Below are 16977 nucleotides of genomic sequence, written 5' to 3' on the forward strand. Positions count from 1 at the left end.
AGAAGTGTCATTCACTTACGGGTAGTAAGAGTAGGAATAGTAGTCCCTTCTGGAGAGCATGAGAGAGAGGGTGGGGGCAGGGGAGAAAGACAGGGAGAAGAGAAATTAGAGGGCTGCTTTAGGCTGGATTCACACTACACTTAAGTGTTCTCTGATTGCACTGGGAGCTTTTTGAACTACCCGAGTGTGCTGTACTGTCGCATCGTGGTCTCCCAAAGCAGCTTGATCAGACTCCTTCCCTCGTATGAACACAGCGTCCTGTTTATCATGCAATCATTGTGGTTCATACTGCAATTACTCTAGTACTGTATGAAGGTGCTTTCATCAGAGCTCAGGAGATGCTCTTCAGTGCTAGTTGTCTGCCATAGTCAGGTGTGTCACAAATCAGCCAAAGGCATTTTTTTAGTGTCATTTAGTGATTTGCCCCTTTGGAACAAGTTTTCTTTTGTTTTGCTTGGGAATACACTGCTGTGCAATGGACAGTAGATTGGCACTTATTTGTAAAATGATTAATTTATCTATGATAGCCTTATAAACATTAAAAAAAAACTGCAGTATTTGAGTTATTGCAAATAGAATTAAAATTGCCTGTCAAATGTTTCTACGCTCACAATCAGTATTAAATAAATGGCCATAATGAAACATGTCAAGGATGAAAAATGATGCAAATCAAATAAAAAAAATCTTTGAGATTTTGTCTCCAAAAGTCTGTTTTTTCAAATAGCTTTGCATATGATGTGCAATAGGTTAATAAGGGAAAGCAATTTTCAGTAGAATGACAGTAATCACTAGTAATTTTCATGCAATTCTTACACTTTAGGCCAGTTATATTATTCTTTGATTTTTTTTTCTTTTTCTTGTGTGAATCCAGTATCAAAAAATCTGAGTCTCAACCTGGATTTTACATGGGCAAGTCTAGAGCTTTCTGATAGAACTCCCCACTGTTATGTGGATGGACTATAAAGTATGCACAGTACATAATACACACCTGCAGTATTTTACATAATGTGACTTGCTCTCTGTGTATTGTGCGCATGGTGGAGTTGAATTTAACATCCCTTGTATAATATGCACCCCTGTATAATGTACTGCTTACATAACAGGCGCTGCTCATGTAAAATGCACTCCCCAGGTATGCTAAAAGCAGAGGGGTAAAGCAAAGGTAAAGTAGGGTCAATCAGTTGGATTTACATGGACTAGATTCTCAATGCTGGGGCAAGGTAAATAATTCATGTTGGTTGTGATTTATGATGCACGTGTAAACTGTACTCAAGAACACGATGCCGCACACTTCATGCACAGCACACCCTGTGTACAGTAAGCTGCAAAAGCTTATAAAAGGGTGTAATATTCTGAAAATTAGGGTACATTAAACATTTCATGTCATTTAATGACAAGCAGTTACTTAGCAAAAAATGTGCTTAAAAAGCTATTTATCAACTGCATAGATTTTAATTAGGGACTTCTAGTAATGATGTCTTGTATTTATGAATGGTCATGTTTTGTTTATTAAATATTCCTAATATATAACGCAATAAACATTTAACAATAAAACTGTATTAAAATGTTTACATAGACTTCAGTAATGCAAGTACATCCTTCAGTATAACAAGAACGATTGACTTACTTGTGAAACAAAAGGATTACCTGCTGGCTGTACGTTTAAAACAAACTGTGTTGTTGTCATGGAAACAGTGAAAAGTTAAAATGTTTAAATTGCAACATTATCAGAGAGGACAGATTGTTTTGAGGAAGGATGATTCAGTTAAGGGTACATGCTGCTTTCCAGAGTATGGGGTAACCGGTCACACTGCCCGCACGGCCATAGAAGGAACATGCAGAACACACTGCCCTGCCCTCCGAAGAACCCAAAAGACCATGTACAGGGTCACTGTGACCTGGAACAGCGGGTGGGCACTGAAGGATGTTCTCTAGGCAATACCAGGTTGTGAAACAGATCCTTGTTGATTCTATTCCCAAGCCCATAAAGACAGTGAAGGGGGTCCAATATGATACCGAGCATTGCTTTAGTTCCCATATCAATTTTATTTTCTATGTACACTACAGTTTAAGGTTCAGGTAAGGGCCTGGAGCGCTAAGGGATGGTTCACTTTGGAATGCTAGGACTGGAGCAAAGTGTTCTTTTTAGATTGCTGCTATGTTTAGGATTGCACACAGCTGTAAGTTCTGGAATTGACTTCAATGGAGAGACGTGATAGAAGCCTTATACCCAAGTACAAACGATGTGTCAAACAGCACTTTAATCAAGAAGCTGGATGAGTAACCTGTTAAAGCAGACGCTTTATAGAGGGATTTAGACTGAGTTAGCGAGGCACAGTTCTTTGGAAAATAATAGTGATGGATAATGACATTAATATGAAGAGCATTCAAAAGACACCCAGAAAGGATCCCCCCCCCCCCCCCCCCCCCAAGCCCTTTAATTGACTGCTGGTCCATTACTTCTAAATAACCCCTTTACTCTATTTGCCATTAAATGTATGTTTGCTGCTGGTTTTCCCCATTCCTGGAACTCATTTTTTCTTTTCTTAATTTAAAAGCTTTTAGTGCACAACACAATCACATTCTCGTGACACCCATTCTCCTCGACCCTCAACCTAGTTCTCTCTTATTATCAGATTTCGACAGACAAATGCAGCCTAAATGGAAAACCAGTACAAAGAGGACCCAAACAATGTGCTGTAAACAGTATTTATACAAAAAAAAAACAAGAGAGTTTCACAGGCAGCAAATCACAAGGGAATTTTTAAAAGGTATAAAACCGTTTCAGAATAAAAATGTGAGCAGCTCCTTCCTGCAACTAGCTGTTTCTTGTCAGTTGTTTAGTTTTCTCTTTTTATTCCTCTCAAAATTCAACCTTTGCACATGGTTCCAATTGGGACTATAGTGTATTATGCGGCAAGTAAATCAAACCTTAATACACTGTATATTCTACTCAAAATAGTTTTTTTTTTTTTTTTTTTTTTTTTAATAACTAAAAGGTGGCAGGTCATTAGTACTTTTACCTGGCTCTTTACAGTCCACCAGTTCAGAATACTCAACATTTGGAATAAGAATTCTGGCCATTTAAACAGCACATTCAGAATACAGGGTGCTATAATACACAAGCATTATAAACATATCGTGTGTGTGTGTGTGTGTGTGTGTGTGTGTGTGTGTGTGTGTGTGTGTGTATATATATATATATATATATATATATATATATATATATATATATATATATATATATATATATATATATATATATATATATAATATATACTGTATATTGAGGTAGCTGGACAAGTGCAGAAGACCATTACAGACATGCGCAATAACTAATATCTACATGTTAAAGTATGGAAGCACATTCATACAACATTGGTATAAAATATATGCCTCTTGTATGCTGGTCAGATGCATGAAGAAATTAATACATGACAGCCACCCGGATGTTGACCTCATGAAAGACGAATGGAACGATGCCAACAGGCCTCCCAGCTTTGACACTGACCACATGATACGGGTGAAATGAAATGGAACGAGACTCAGTAAAATCAGTGAAAAGGTTGGTGATGATAATGAGTGCCAGTAGGCAGGTGGTCCAGCCATATTCAGCCCCAGATGATAATATAAGCTTTAGGGTGAAGGCAGGGTTTGATGTTGGCCAATCAACAAAATGCAATCCAGTTAAGATCTGTTTTCGAAAAGGAGTATGGATGTACATAGAGTATGGAGGTATGGTGCTTGGTTACTGGGTGGAGAATCAATTCACAAAATCAACCCCAAGCCTTAATGAATTTATTTCCTTTAAAAAGATATTTAACCTGGAAAACTCAACCGAGACCATTCACGGTGTGCAGCAGCAACATATTCACATCCTTAAAAGAAAAAATAAGATTTTTCTATCAAAATGAGGTAAAACAGTTGCATGTGTAATGTTATTTTAATTTGGAGCAGTTACACTGTTTTGCATAAGGTGGACTGAAAACTTGATTCAGACCTCTTCCAGATGACTGGGTGATTTAAATGTAGTTGCTGAAGCAAGTTATCCATGGGTTTAGGGCCAATTACCTAAAAAGCACAACTTTCTGTATTCAATTACTGCATAAGAGAGGGTCACACAACTGCTCTCTCCATGTAATTAAGTAAGTAATTTAATTGCATCCCCAGTAATTAAATATTTCACACTCTGATAAGCTGTTCAAACTATGCTCTTCAGTACCTCAGTGAGTTGTGTGAATAAAAAGAGCGATTCAATCTGATTCCAGCTGGTCTGCTTTCCTTGGGCTGGTTCTCTATACAGATCAATGAAACACCTTGGATCAAGGAGAAGTCTTTATAGTGAATAGTATTCATTATAAATATTTACTGTATTAGAGCAAATACTGTATTGTTTATTTTGCTCTTGTCTGAATTTTATCTTATTTTCGACTGATTTTTACTGTAATTTATAACTAATCTTATCTGTAATGTGATACTTTGTATTGTAACAACTGCAAGTCGCCCTGGATAAGGGCACCTGGTAAGAAATTAATAATAATAATAAATGTGAAGTTGTGTGCTAAAATCATCTCTCGTCTAAAGATCAATAAGGGACCTCATTGTTAAGCCAGTCACCTCTTTTACTCGCCTAACTGAGGCAAGTCACTCTTATCAAGCTAATAAAGCCTAGAAGCAATATCCTGCCTGGGGAACTAGATCCATTTAATTTCCCTTCCCAACCCAGCACAGTGTAAAATCCAATACATTGCTCTCTGTGGATCATTCGCCAAAAGCGAGAACTTAAAGTGAGATTTGACCATCACTTGCATGGTCACTTTAGAGCGCTATAAAATAACCCTTCACTCAAAGAGAATCATAACCCAGAAAGATAGGGGAAATATGTCCCAGTGTTGAATGATCACCCATATAACAGGTTTTCTTGCCCCGTGGTAATACTATGCATTTACCACAGTTTACCCTGATTTGCCACGTTTATTAATGTGCTTTACCATACCTCGCTGGTCTTTAAAATGCTTCCCTATGCTTTCCATCCTTCCACTGTGTTTTACTATGCTTTTACAATGTTAAACATTTATTATTCTCCAAATACTGTTAACCTCTCTTTATTTGTGGGACTTCAATTGTAGATAATGTCCAGTTCAAGTTGCTAAACTGCTGCTACTTGTGCACGTACCCCTTCTTGATGATGATGATGACTGCACCCAGGAGCAGGATGAGAGCCACCAGCCCCCCGACACAGATGCCCAGAATCAGACCCATCTCCTCCGAGTGCTGGGACACCTCCAAGGCACGCTTCGCATCCTTGCAGGCAGCTGAAGAGACAACCACACGTTTGAGAAACAATAGGGGTGCTGGGTCATAATATTTAGGGTGCATTCATACTACATGCCTCTTCACTCTAAAATATATTTCTCAGGGGCCATATTGAGAAGAAGCAAATGCATAGGAAAATGTAAAAGCATTTCTATATTATACAACTAGCAATATAACATAGAACATTTAAAAGTCCATTCAGCCCATCTAGGTCTGTCTGGCTCATAGGACCTGATTGATCTCTGATCCACTCTCTGTGTGAAGAAGTGTCTCCTTCAACAACATGGCTAGGTAATGTAACCCATTCCATCCCCTCACCACTCTTTGTGTGAAGAAGTGTCTCCTACCCTCTAGCCTTAGTCTACACTTAATTTCCATCTGTGTCATCTGGTCCTGGTTTCTGTACAGCACTTAAAAGTATTGATTAGGGTTAAGTATGTCAACTCTTTTTAAGATTTTAAAGACTTCAGCCAAGCCCCCTGCAGTTATTCTTTCTTGTAGAATAAACAGATTCAGTTCTTTCAGCCTATCTTCATTAGAGTCCTTTAAGCACTTGGGTTCGTCTGTTTGTTCTTCGTTGGACTCTCTCCAGGACCACAATGTTCCATTTACACTGTGGTGACCAGAACTGGACAAAGTGCTCTAAATGCGTTCTCACCAGTGCATTACACTCCTATCAAAATGAAGCTGTGATTAAAATCTGGATGAAAACGATAGGCACCAGAGCACAAGCCCACCTACATCCCTGCACTTCCTGGGACGCATCAGCCTCAGACCAGAGCTGTAAATGTAACCTTTTGGTGGAGTTGCCCTGTAATAGTGATATAAAAGTAACCTGCCATGATCCTAGAAACATAGGGCCTGTGAGGACAGTGCTGGAAGCTCAAACTGTTATAAACTTTTAAAACTAGCAATCCATTTTAAAATAATGAATAAGAATATATGAATACAACAATATTAAATACATTATAAAACAGAATCAATGTTTTATCATAATGACACCATGTCAGAAATCAAGTTGTACTGATGTTTTATTTAGAATGTATTTGATTTTAAAAAATAGGGAAGAATTCCAACTGTGGAATGGAGTTTTCTGAAACTCTGTGAAATACTCCATTATGGTTCTGAAAAACATATTCTATGTATTCTTTAATATACAGGTTGAGAAGGGATATTCAAGGGTAATATTTTTAAAGAACACCCAGTGCTGCAAATGCAAATTTGGATTTATTTTTTTACCCCCAAAAAACCCCAGCATCTTATTCTAAATTGTGTGTTTTATTCTTTCTGAGACCCAACCTTAAACCTCTATATCTCAAGTTCGGAATAAGTATCTTACACATTCCTGTACCACAGGTTGTTCATACTGAACAGGTTTTCTTTTAATTTTAATATTTAGATACAAATCTCCAAAGGAAGAGAAAGATTCATGGCAGCAACAGGGTAATCTTGCTCTGGTTCTGCAGAGCAATTACTGGCCTATGGAGATCTCCAATATATTTAATTCAATTTCAAAGGCCCTGAAGACAGTTGTATTAAAATGTATCATCAGATTACTTCGTTGCATTTTTTTTTTTTTTCAGAAACAACATCAGAGGCTTAAAAGCGTTAGTGCAAGTGTATTATTTCTGTGCATTTGTGCAGAGCATGGGGCACCTGGAAGGGCGAAGAAGCAAGGTGGGAATTGCACAACCAGCAAAGATACACTCTGATAACTTATTTAATAGAATGAGATTTATGGAAAACCCAGATACAGTGTGACCTTAACAGCATTAATATGCAGCAGCTATGGGCAAAGGTGTGCAATTTTAATCAGATGGGACACATAGCTACTGAACTGTAGTGCGCAAGTGTGTGTAGGGGTTCTGTAAAAAGGGAAATTACTGTGGCAGATAACACACTTAGATGGGCTTTTATTCCACACACTGCACATCTATTCACTATGTAGCTAATATGTCTTAGAAATGTTTTTTATTTATTTTTGGTACTACAAACTCAAGGTTATCTCAGCTGGCAAGACTTGATTGAAGAGAGTCATGCACGTTCTTGGTCATTTCACCTGGAGAGTAAAACTGTCCCCACCCTTTCGCAACCTTCTTTCCTGTTTGTAACTAACCATCTGCTTCCCCTAATGACTGACATTCTTTGCAGCCCGTGCAATTTTGACGCAGAAGACCCTGATGAGATGAAATGACTCAGGAAGTGCAGGTACGACAGATTCCCAGGAAGGCAGGCAAGCAAACTGAGATCACAACATAAACTAGTGACAGATATTATGCTTTGAATACATTGCTTGAGGTATCATGTGTTTCTTTAAACGCACATTTGAGACCTTTCTAGTGAATAAAAGAGCTTGAAAAGGTAAGGTTCATGAACTTATTTTGTTCAATACCTGAAATATTCTGTACAAGTGTGGTACATTATACTGTAGGTTCTTGCCACAATTAAGCAGTGTGGGTGCTACAAACCAACTGCTTCTTGGCAACTGATTTATAAACTGTTTAAAAAGACAGAACAAGAACTTCAGAGCATAAGAAAATGCACGAATCGGAGGGCACCATTCGGCCCATCTAAGGTCGTCATGTCCCGACTATCACCACTTAATTTCTAACTGTCCTCTGGTCCCGGTTGCTGTGCTGTGCTTAAAGGCCCTGTCCACACAATGCCTTTAATACACATTAGTTGCCTTTGGGAAAATAACAAAAGCACAACGTTACATTAGGCGAATGCAAAAATGAAATGCAAGTTAAAAGTAGGGGATGAACAATTCATGTCATTTGTCAGCTCTGTTTAAAATACAACTAATGGGGACCACAATTAGGCTCAGGCAAGATAAGAAGGTACAAGCAAGGATTGTTCTGTAATTAACAGCTTCTTCTGAGTTTAAGTATGAAACAGAATCAGCTCAACTTATAAGGGACATCACCTGATTAAAAATAAAACCTGAAAACTTAAAATCCTACCTGTGTGTGTTCACATTTACTTTTTCTAAAATACTTTATTTCTTTTTAACAATATGGACCTCTGTTAATATGGGTCATAACACATTTAAAATAAAATTCCATGCATGGTGGGATACTATCATATTAATTTCCACTGTTCATTGCGCTGCTAGGAAATTAAATCCAAACTGCTTTAACAGTGTGTGGATGCATTAAGCCTGACTAAACATGAAACAGTACTTCAATGTGGATGCTTTGAGCTGGATGAATTGAAAGGTTTCTGAGCATGGCTCTCGAGACTGGTTATGTAGAGTGGACAGAGCAAAGTATTGGTTTGGGTTTTAACTATAGCAGCTCCTTTTACGACTCCCTAATTCTTCTTTGTTCGAGGCTAAATCGATTCAGTTTTTTCAGCCTTGCCTATGAGTCGGAAAAGATTATTTTTCATGACTGATTTAACAAGTTTACACAGAACGGAAATCACTATTTGTCATTTCATAATGAACTTCCAAATTAAACAGACAATATTAACATTACAATAGAGATAGTCATAATTGCGTGAGAGCGAATTAAGCAATAAAGTGACTCCTAGTAAGATATTCACCACAGGGAGTCTGATTAAGTAAATCAGCTCTTGAATTATTATTTATTTTGGTATAACCAAACATTTTAAAAGACACTATTGCCACATGTGTTGTGTAAAACTTTTTTTTGCCCCTGGTGTCCTGAAAGTCTGGAATGTAGGAGAGGTGAGAATTATGTGGGGCACGGTTAAAAATAAGGGAGGTTTTTTAAAATCTGGGACAGTTCCGATATATTTGAAACACTGCCTCCCTCTGAATTAGGGTCAAAGACATTAAATATTTTAGAAATATTTCAACTCACTGAGTTGGACACAGTCCCTATTCAGACACATTCGTTCATTACCATCAAGCCGATTTATCAAACTTTGTGCACCAGTCCTCGAGGAGTTTATAGTCTTCCCACAGATGCACAATGCAAGTATAATTTTTTTTTTTTTTTTTTTTTTTTTTTTTTCTGGGATATAGTCACTCACCCACTTAGCTGTTTCCACAAGGCCCATGAGGCAAAGGAGACCGTTTAATCTCAATTGTGTTTTAAAAAAGAATTAGCTGGGTCTGTGAATGTAGTCCTAACTGAAAAACAACTCAAGGTATTTTAGAAACCTGTAGCCCACCTAAATTGATTCTCTCTTTTGCTACATCACTGGAATAATTCCCTTTGCTAAACAGGTATATCCTGGTATGACGTGTTTCCCAAATGTTTCCAAAGCAAGTAAAACACTGGTGTTCAAAAGATCACGATCAGCATAACAGATTGAATAATATGCAAGTATTTCTCTGAAAGAGCACTAATAGGCTGAATGGCATCCTACCGCTCTTATGTTCTTATGCATTTTTATACACGTTCTATTACTTTGGATTGTGTTTAGGGTCCTCATTCAAAATACAGGGACTCTTACTGTATGTGCTGATCGTGTCCGTATGTCTCTATCACACTCTACATTGTGAACACAATATCTGCCTTGATTTTGTGCAAATCTTCATCAAACTTGTCATAAACTCCTAGCCTGGATGTTTCGGATTGCAATTGGCTACATTCTGATAAACTGTCGGTTTTATACAAATATTCGAAACCTCTTTCATGTTCTTACCTTTTGCCTACATTCAAGCTTTTCCTCAACGCTACCCAAACTCTGCCTCATTACACATGTAATGTGTTCTATATTAGTCAAACGTAGCTGTTATAAATCTCTTTTAAGTACTGGGATTATGAGGACACCGATGTGCCTGTGCTGGTGACCGTCAGGAAATGGCCAGGGAACAGCCTATACTCGTTGACACTCACACCTTCACAAAGACTGCTAAGGATCAGCCACTGCCATCTCTGAAGTACATACAGTAATTCAATTGTGGGATTTTCTTTTCAGTGACTACGAGTGACTTCCCTGACCACAGTTTGGGAACCTTTGTGTTACTCATAGCACCACACATCAGACATGGAGCCCGTTTTGAATGTTGTATGTACAAACGAATGGCTTTACCTTTACGAGCAATTCTAACGCAGTTGATTCTTGTTTCCTAGAAGTAAAACAAACAAAATAAATTAACATTGGTTCACCAGTACAACACTACTGTTTAAATGCATTTTAATTTATTTTACCGAAAAGAAAGTACATATTACAAAATATCCCCATGGGTTATTTATGTATCTATTTTATATTGCACACATGACACAACACAGTCCGCTGCCGGGATACTGAAGCCTGAGTGAAGGCTACCAGACCACAGACGGAATCCTGAGCAAACAGCATTACTCATGGAATATTGAGGAAAACATTTGTATTCATTAGCAACGAAAACTAGTGCTGCCATTGTCTAATACAATAGAACCCTCCTAAGAGGGATTTCTTTTTTGAAGTTGTTTTTAATTTGCAATTGCCAATTATTTTTCATTTTCTCCCGAATTTAAAAAGCCCAATTATTTATTTATTTTTATTTCAACCCGGCTCACCGCTGTCACCCCTGTGCTAACTCGGGAGAGATGGAAACGGACACACTCGTCCTCCTAAACGTGTGCCGTCAGCCACTTTTCACTCTGCAGGCCCGCCACGCAGCCACCTCAGAGCTACAGCATCAGAGGGCAACTTACAGGCAGGCCCGCAGGCGCCCGGCCATTCTATAGGGGTCGGTGGTGCGCAGTGAGCTGAGGACACCCTGGCCAAGCTAAGCCCGCCCCATCCGGGCAGCACCCACTAGGACAGTCGAAAGTGAAATAGCCTGGACTCGATCTGGGCAGTCTCCAGGTAATAGGGTGCATCCTGCACTCCACACAGAGTGCCTTTAACGGATGCACCACTTGGGAACCTTTAAGAGGCTTTCAGCGTGTGGTAAGGTGCTTTTTGCTATGTTTAATGTGTGGTAAGGCGGTTCTTTTTGTTTACTGGGACAAGACAGCCCTTACTACATGGTAAAGCCATTTTCTTCAGGGTCTATTGCTTAATTATGATCCTGCTTTTAAAAAAGCAGTTGCTGGGGCTCCCGAGTGTTGCATCCAATAAAGGCGCTCCACGAGGGGTGCAGGAGGTGTCCTATAGTCTGGGGATCGTAGGTTCGAGTCCAGGCTATGTCACAGCCGACCGTGACCGGGAATTCCTAGGGGGCGCCGCACAATTGACCGAGCGCTGCCCAGGCGGGGACGGCTTAGGTCGGCAGGGGAATCCGCGGCTCGCTGCACATCAGCGGCCCCTGTGGCTGATCGGGCACCCGTGGCTCTGCAGTGGAGCCGCCAGATCTGTGTTGTCCTCTGGCACTCTAGGTCTGGTGGCCTCACTGTGGATCCGCAGTGCAAAAAATGACAGATTGGCAGGAGAACATTTCAGAGGATGCGGGCTCCAGTCTCTGTTCACAGAGTCGGCGGGGGGGGTTGCGAACGGTGAGCCGAGGATACAGATAATAATTGGGCACACTAAATTGGGGAGAAAACTGGGGTAAAAATTGGAGACAACGAAATTATTAAAAAAAAAAAAAAAATCAGTTGCTTGTTTTGTTATATGGTACTTTTTTAGAAAGGCATGTAAGAAAAGCAGCACCATGATTAATATTTGAACCCAGGGTTAGTCTTCTATTGTAGTAAAATAAAGATATAGAGATTGCATGGAGAAGTAATAACTACCCACTTGATTGTCTCAAAGGCCGTCAAAACATTTATTTATCATATACTGTAGCAAAGAATTGCTGTGAGGAGACTGATGATTGCAGATTAAACTACAAGATGACAGCCATGCCTTTGTTCAACTTGGATAAAGGATTGCTCTTTGTTTACTGGAAACCACCCAGCTGCCAAGGAACAAGGCAGATCTGTAATTGTGGACTTTCCTTAAGACTGTTGTGTTGTCAATTACCATTTTATAAAGTAACTACTGTATTTGGGTGTTGCATTGCCAAACAGTACATTTCTTATTTGTAATTGACACAGTAAGCAATCATTTTTAGGACCTGAAGCCCTCACTGTCCTAATTAAGTCATCTAACCTATTTTAAATAAAATAACCGAAAAAGGAATCAAAACCCCAAAAATCACAATAAAACACGTGTGCCTGTAGATCAGTGCTGTACGGACAGGTGCAGAAGGAACATCAGGACCCACCCCTTTGAAATTGCTCAGGGCCTGGAAGTAGATGAGGAAGGCCTTCCTGGGGTCAAGTGGTGTGTTCCAGTAGCCATTGTACGTGTGGTTGTCTCCAACGGTGAAGGGCATGGCCTCTGGCAGGCTGCTGGGCGGTATTTCGGCGGTGTAGTAGTGTACGCCTCCCTTGGCTTGGGCCTCCTGGTGTGTAGTGGGGACAGGGAAACACTCCAAGTTTCCCAGCTCTCGCTTCACCTTCTTGGGTCTGTCTTCCTCCACAACCACCTGGTACATGCTGGAACAAACACAAATCACAAGTCTAGTTTATTTATTTCAAAAACACTTTTAATAATGTTACTTATTTTGAAGGTTTATAAAAACATGGAGAAAACCACAGGTCAGGCTTTTAGGGCCTTCCAATAGTCATTGCTCTCAATACAGTGCAGTCTAGTGGTCTTACCTGACTGGAGCTCCCCTGCTTTGGGCAGGCCTCAGAAGTACAGTAATGGTACTTTCTGATTCGCCGAGAGGTGGAGGTATGTCTCCGTAATCAAACACAGGAGCTGTGGGCACAGTCAACCACAGAGAGAGAGAGAGAGAGAGAGAGAGAGAGAGAGAGAGTTATTTCAAGATTATTTCCTGCAGTAGAGAGAAATTCATTTTTGATTAATGTGTTGTAACACAGGTACAAACATGAGAATTCTTGGCCCACATCCCAGTGAATGGACATTTCTGAAATCACTGCTGCATTGAGATGAAGAGGTTAGTTTTTTTTTTTTTTTTTTTCAAATATCATTTTTAACACATTCAGTAAGGCAGAAATCTGGTTATTTGAAAATACATGGATTCAGTGATGACGCATTTTGTTGCTACTGATACTCTTTGTTAAGAACATAACATGAATAGTTTTAACAACCCCAACACTGGTTTACCAGTGTTAACCATTGCCAAACAATGCTATATACTGTACCAGTCAAACCACGTCCAGCTGTTTCAGGAGTTTCAATACAAGATATGGTTCAGTAGATGTACATCTGATTGTTAGTAATTGTCACTACCAGTGAAGTGGGGCTCAAAAACAAATAATTCAAAATAGCAAACCTGTTACCTGCCTCTCAAACACACACACACACACACACACACACTTAATGTCATGTTTTCTAAAACCACAAGCTAGAATGAGTCTCTCCAGTTTAGCGCACAGATGCTCCCCTGTGACTATGCTATTACAGAATAACTCTTCATTTCTTATAATTGAAATGGGTTTTTATTGCATAGCATATTGGAGCTTTCAATATGATACATTTTCATTTACTAGCTTTCTGTTCAGATTAATATGTACTATAAGCATTTTTTTATTAAAGAGTGCAATTAATGCAAATGCAATGTTAGCTGAGACTATAAAAAATTGAATACAGGAAGATATAAGGAAGGAAATTGATCTTTCACTTAATTGGGAGTGCCTTAGGGAAACAATCCTTGCAAGATAGTGGTAATCTACAAAGAGGGTGCCTAGTAAACATATAATTACAGGATTTGTGGGCTTGTAATATCCAAATAGCCCTCAAATAGTGTCACATGGTCACTCCAGGCTGCAAAAGCAAAGCAATGAAGCCTGGCAAGCATAGGAATGAGCCAATGGGCAACAAGTACTTAATGAACCAATGGGAAACAAGTACTTAAAGACAACTGTTTGTTGGTGCGTAGGTGAGATGTGCATGGCTTGAAGTTCTGCTCTGACGTCAATCAATTGCTCATGCCCGTTGAAACAGGAGGGGTTGTTATTATCGCAGTAAATAGCAGGCTGTATAAAAAAGTAAATGTACCACTCACCCGGTAATTAAGACTACGGTAGATCACCAATCAGCAAGAAGGTAAAATGACCTGCGCCATCTTAGTCTTAATTAATATAATATGTAGTTTTACAACAGGCACCATATTTAAAAGCATACAACTCAAACTAAAACTACTCGACAGTCACTCAAACCTTCTGAATGCAGACTATGACAGCGTGATTGCCAAAGGACAGAAGTGAAATGGTAATTGTGCAGTTCATTTAATAACGCTTTTCGATGCTGCCTGTGCCATCCTGCAAGACCTATGATGGTAGTCCCAGGCATTACCCATCATCTTATTCCTAAAACTGGAAGTTTTCATATTATTATCGTTTTGTGAATTTCCCTCTTGCAGTTTTCACATGGTGATACCATACATTTACCATAGTTTGCTGTATTGTTGTAAGACCTCTCTGGGCTTTACAGAGCTTGCCTATGCTTTACCATTGCTTTACTACACACTGCTATGCCTTTAATATGGCACACTTTCAGTCCATTTAGTCCTGGGTCTCTCTCAACAGCTATGGTGTTGAAGTCCAATGGGACAGACCTTAGAGACTAGTAAATTAGAGCAATATTTATTGCTATTGTCTTTTTCTCATAAGCAATCAGAAGTAGTATAAATGTGTTTATAGCCACACAGTATAAAATATAACAGATTCTGCGTTATCTTTAAAAGCACATGAAGGGGAATAGAAATCTAGAAAAAGGAAGAGTAAACATTATGAAGTGTAATGGGCCTCATTTTAAATGATTTAACAACTGAACTGAATAGCAGATGTTTCTCACACCTCTGGGAGGCACAGTATGCAAATTGTTTGAAAACACTTAGGAGTCAGTATGGAAATTCAGTACAGTAGTCTCCACATACAGGTACACCTCCTAAGAGAATACTTCGGCTAAGGGAACACCCTTGTGGTGAAACTGAACTTTCCCCATTGTAAATGCTCTGCCTAAAGGCACAGGAACTTTGCTTACAAGGAAACCTTTTTGGCACTGATAGTGATTAGTTGCTAAATCAATTAAAAACTGCTACAGTACAGTTTTGTAACCTGACAACTCATCATCACCAAACCTTGGTGGTCAACTCTGCCTTGGAGAACATTTCGCTTGCTTCCCTACGGTTGTTCTCTTAGCCAGAGATTACTTGAACTGGTGAGCTATCTTTACAATTGGCTCAAAATGTAAGCTCTCTACAAACAAGCAGCACAGAACTTTAGAACTCTGACAGTAAAAAAATTGCTCACTCGAGATGATAAACAATACTGCATGGGGTAGCGTGTAATCAATGTAGCATCCCGTGTGTGCATTCAATTCTCAAATCACATGCAAAATTTTCTATGTAGCAACTGTTTACTGGACTGCTGTAATTCACAACAAGCAATGTGTTAAGACCTGTGTTAGCTCTGAATTAACAGCAGCACTCTGTGAACATCCCTGGAGAACTCTGTTTCTATAACCAGGATGTGGATTGAAAATAAAGCATTTTTAAACCTAAAATTAACAACTGATTTCAGAGAATGACTTTCCTTGGATCAAGCTCTGAAAATGGTTATCAACACAATGTAATTTGGAACAGTGCAATTCCTCCTGTCATTCACACATCGGACGGTAATGAATGCCAGACAGATTCCAGAATGATATATGATTAAAACAATATTTGCTGAGGACCGTAAAGAGCTACACACTTTTACAGCCAACAGAATGAGAGGGAGGGTTATGCATTTTAATTTGTAAGGTCAGTGAAACTCCCCCCCCCCCCCCCCCGCCCAACGTAAAAACCTTCTTAACATGCTATCCACAGTAAATGAGAAGGATATCATTTAAATTGGATTTGGCTGGAAATGTACACCTCCATAGACAAAGCCCTGAGAGTAATAACTGCCAGGTTCTCATTGTTGTTTTAATATTGGTAGTCAATTACTGAGGAATGTGAGATGTAAACAATTACATGGAAATCAATGATTCAGATATAAAAGAGAGCCCTCAGGATTCAGCTGTCAGAGAAGGTTTATATTAGCTAGCCTACAGTCACCTGCTGAATCAATAAATATGCACAGTTTTATTAAGGAAGGGAGAAAAACAAACGGTGTTTTTCTAGCTAAACAAACTCTGATTTTCAATCAAGCCTGGGATCACTGGCTGGCCTTGGTCTGGGCACTGCAATAGAATAGTGATCTAACTCATCGGGTTATTTATTCATAGTAAGTAAGTAGAAAGCAGAACACTGCCATTCATTATTCCCATCCCCAGAATTCACCTACACAGCGACGTGTGAACGGTCCTGAAAAAACAAAAGATCTCCAATGAACGGCCAGGCACACATCTCCAGATTTTCATACTTGCAGTACATTCTGCTATGCCCTTTAGCCAAATGTTATCTAACTGGATTAGCGGTTCTCTAGATAAAGGTCCAAAAAAATATAAGTGCAGGGGTTACATTTAGGAGAAGTACATCCTTTTTATTTATTTATTTATTTATCCAGAATACCTCTAGTTGAAGTTTATTTCATGATTAAAATCACCTTTTTGCAAATAGGGATACTGAGAGGGCAAACTTTTCATTCTTAGTTCAGATCTCAAACCTTCACACTTCCCTGTATTTATAAATGCTTGATATTGACGAGGTTCTGACCACTACAGGTAATGAAGGTAGAGTTTCTACGGCAATGCAAAAGTCAGTTTTAGATGGTTTACTAAAAGAGTTTCCATAGAGAAATTCATGGTTGCACTCAA

General features: G+C 39.2%; 1 protein-coding gene across 4 annotated transcripts in view; it reads right to left on the bottom strand.

The window, feature by feature from the left end:
• ptprub (protein tyrosine phosphatase receptor type Ub) overlaps window positions 1–16977 on the bottom strand; it is a 167360-nt gene that overhangs the window by 34994 nt on the left and 115389 nt on the right. For 2 of the 4 annotated variants that reach the window (XM_041234002.1, XM_041234001.1), the window contains exons 11-15: window positions 12867–12969; window positions 12428–12701; window positions 10324–10360; window positions 5177–5315; window positions 20–49 (exon numbers count right to left, since the gene is read on the bottom strand). In XM_041234002.1, the coding sequence (XP_041089936.1) occupies window positions 20–49; window positions 5177–5315; window positions 10324–10360; window positions 12428–12701; window positions 12867–12969 (583 nt within the window). The remainder of the gene's footprint in view (window positions 1–19; window positions 50–5176; window positions 5316–10323; window positions 10361–12427; window positions 12702–12866; window positions 12970–16977) is intronic. The other 2 variants (XM_041234005.1, XM_041234003.1) reach the window with 1 other exon arrangement.

This window comes from Polyodon spathula, chromosome 32, assembly GCF_017654505.1.
Source record: "Polyodon spathula isolate WHYD16114869_AA chromosome 32, ASM1765450v1, whole genome shotgun sequence".
NCBI lineage: Eukaryota > Metazoa > Chordata > Actinopteri > Acipenseriformes > Polyodontidae > Polyodon > Polyodon spathula.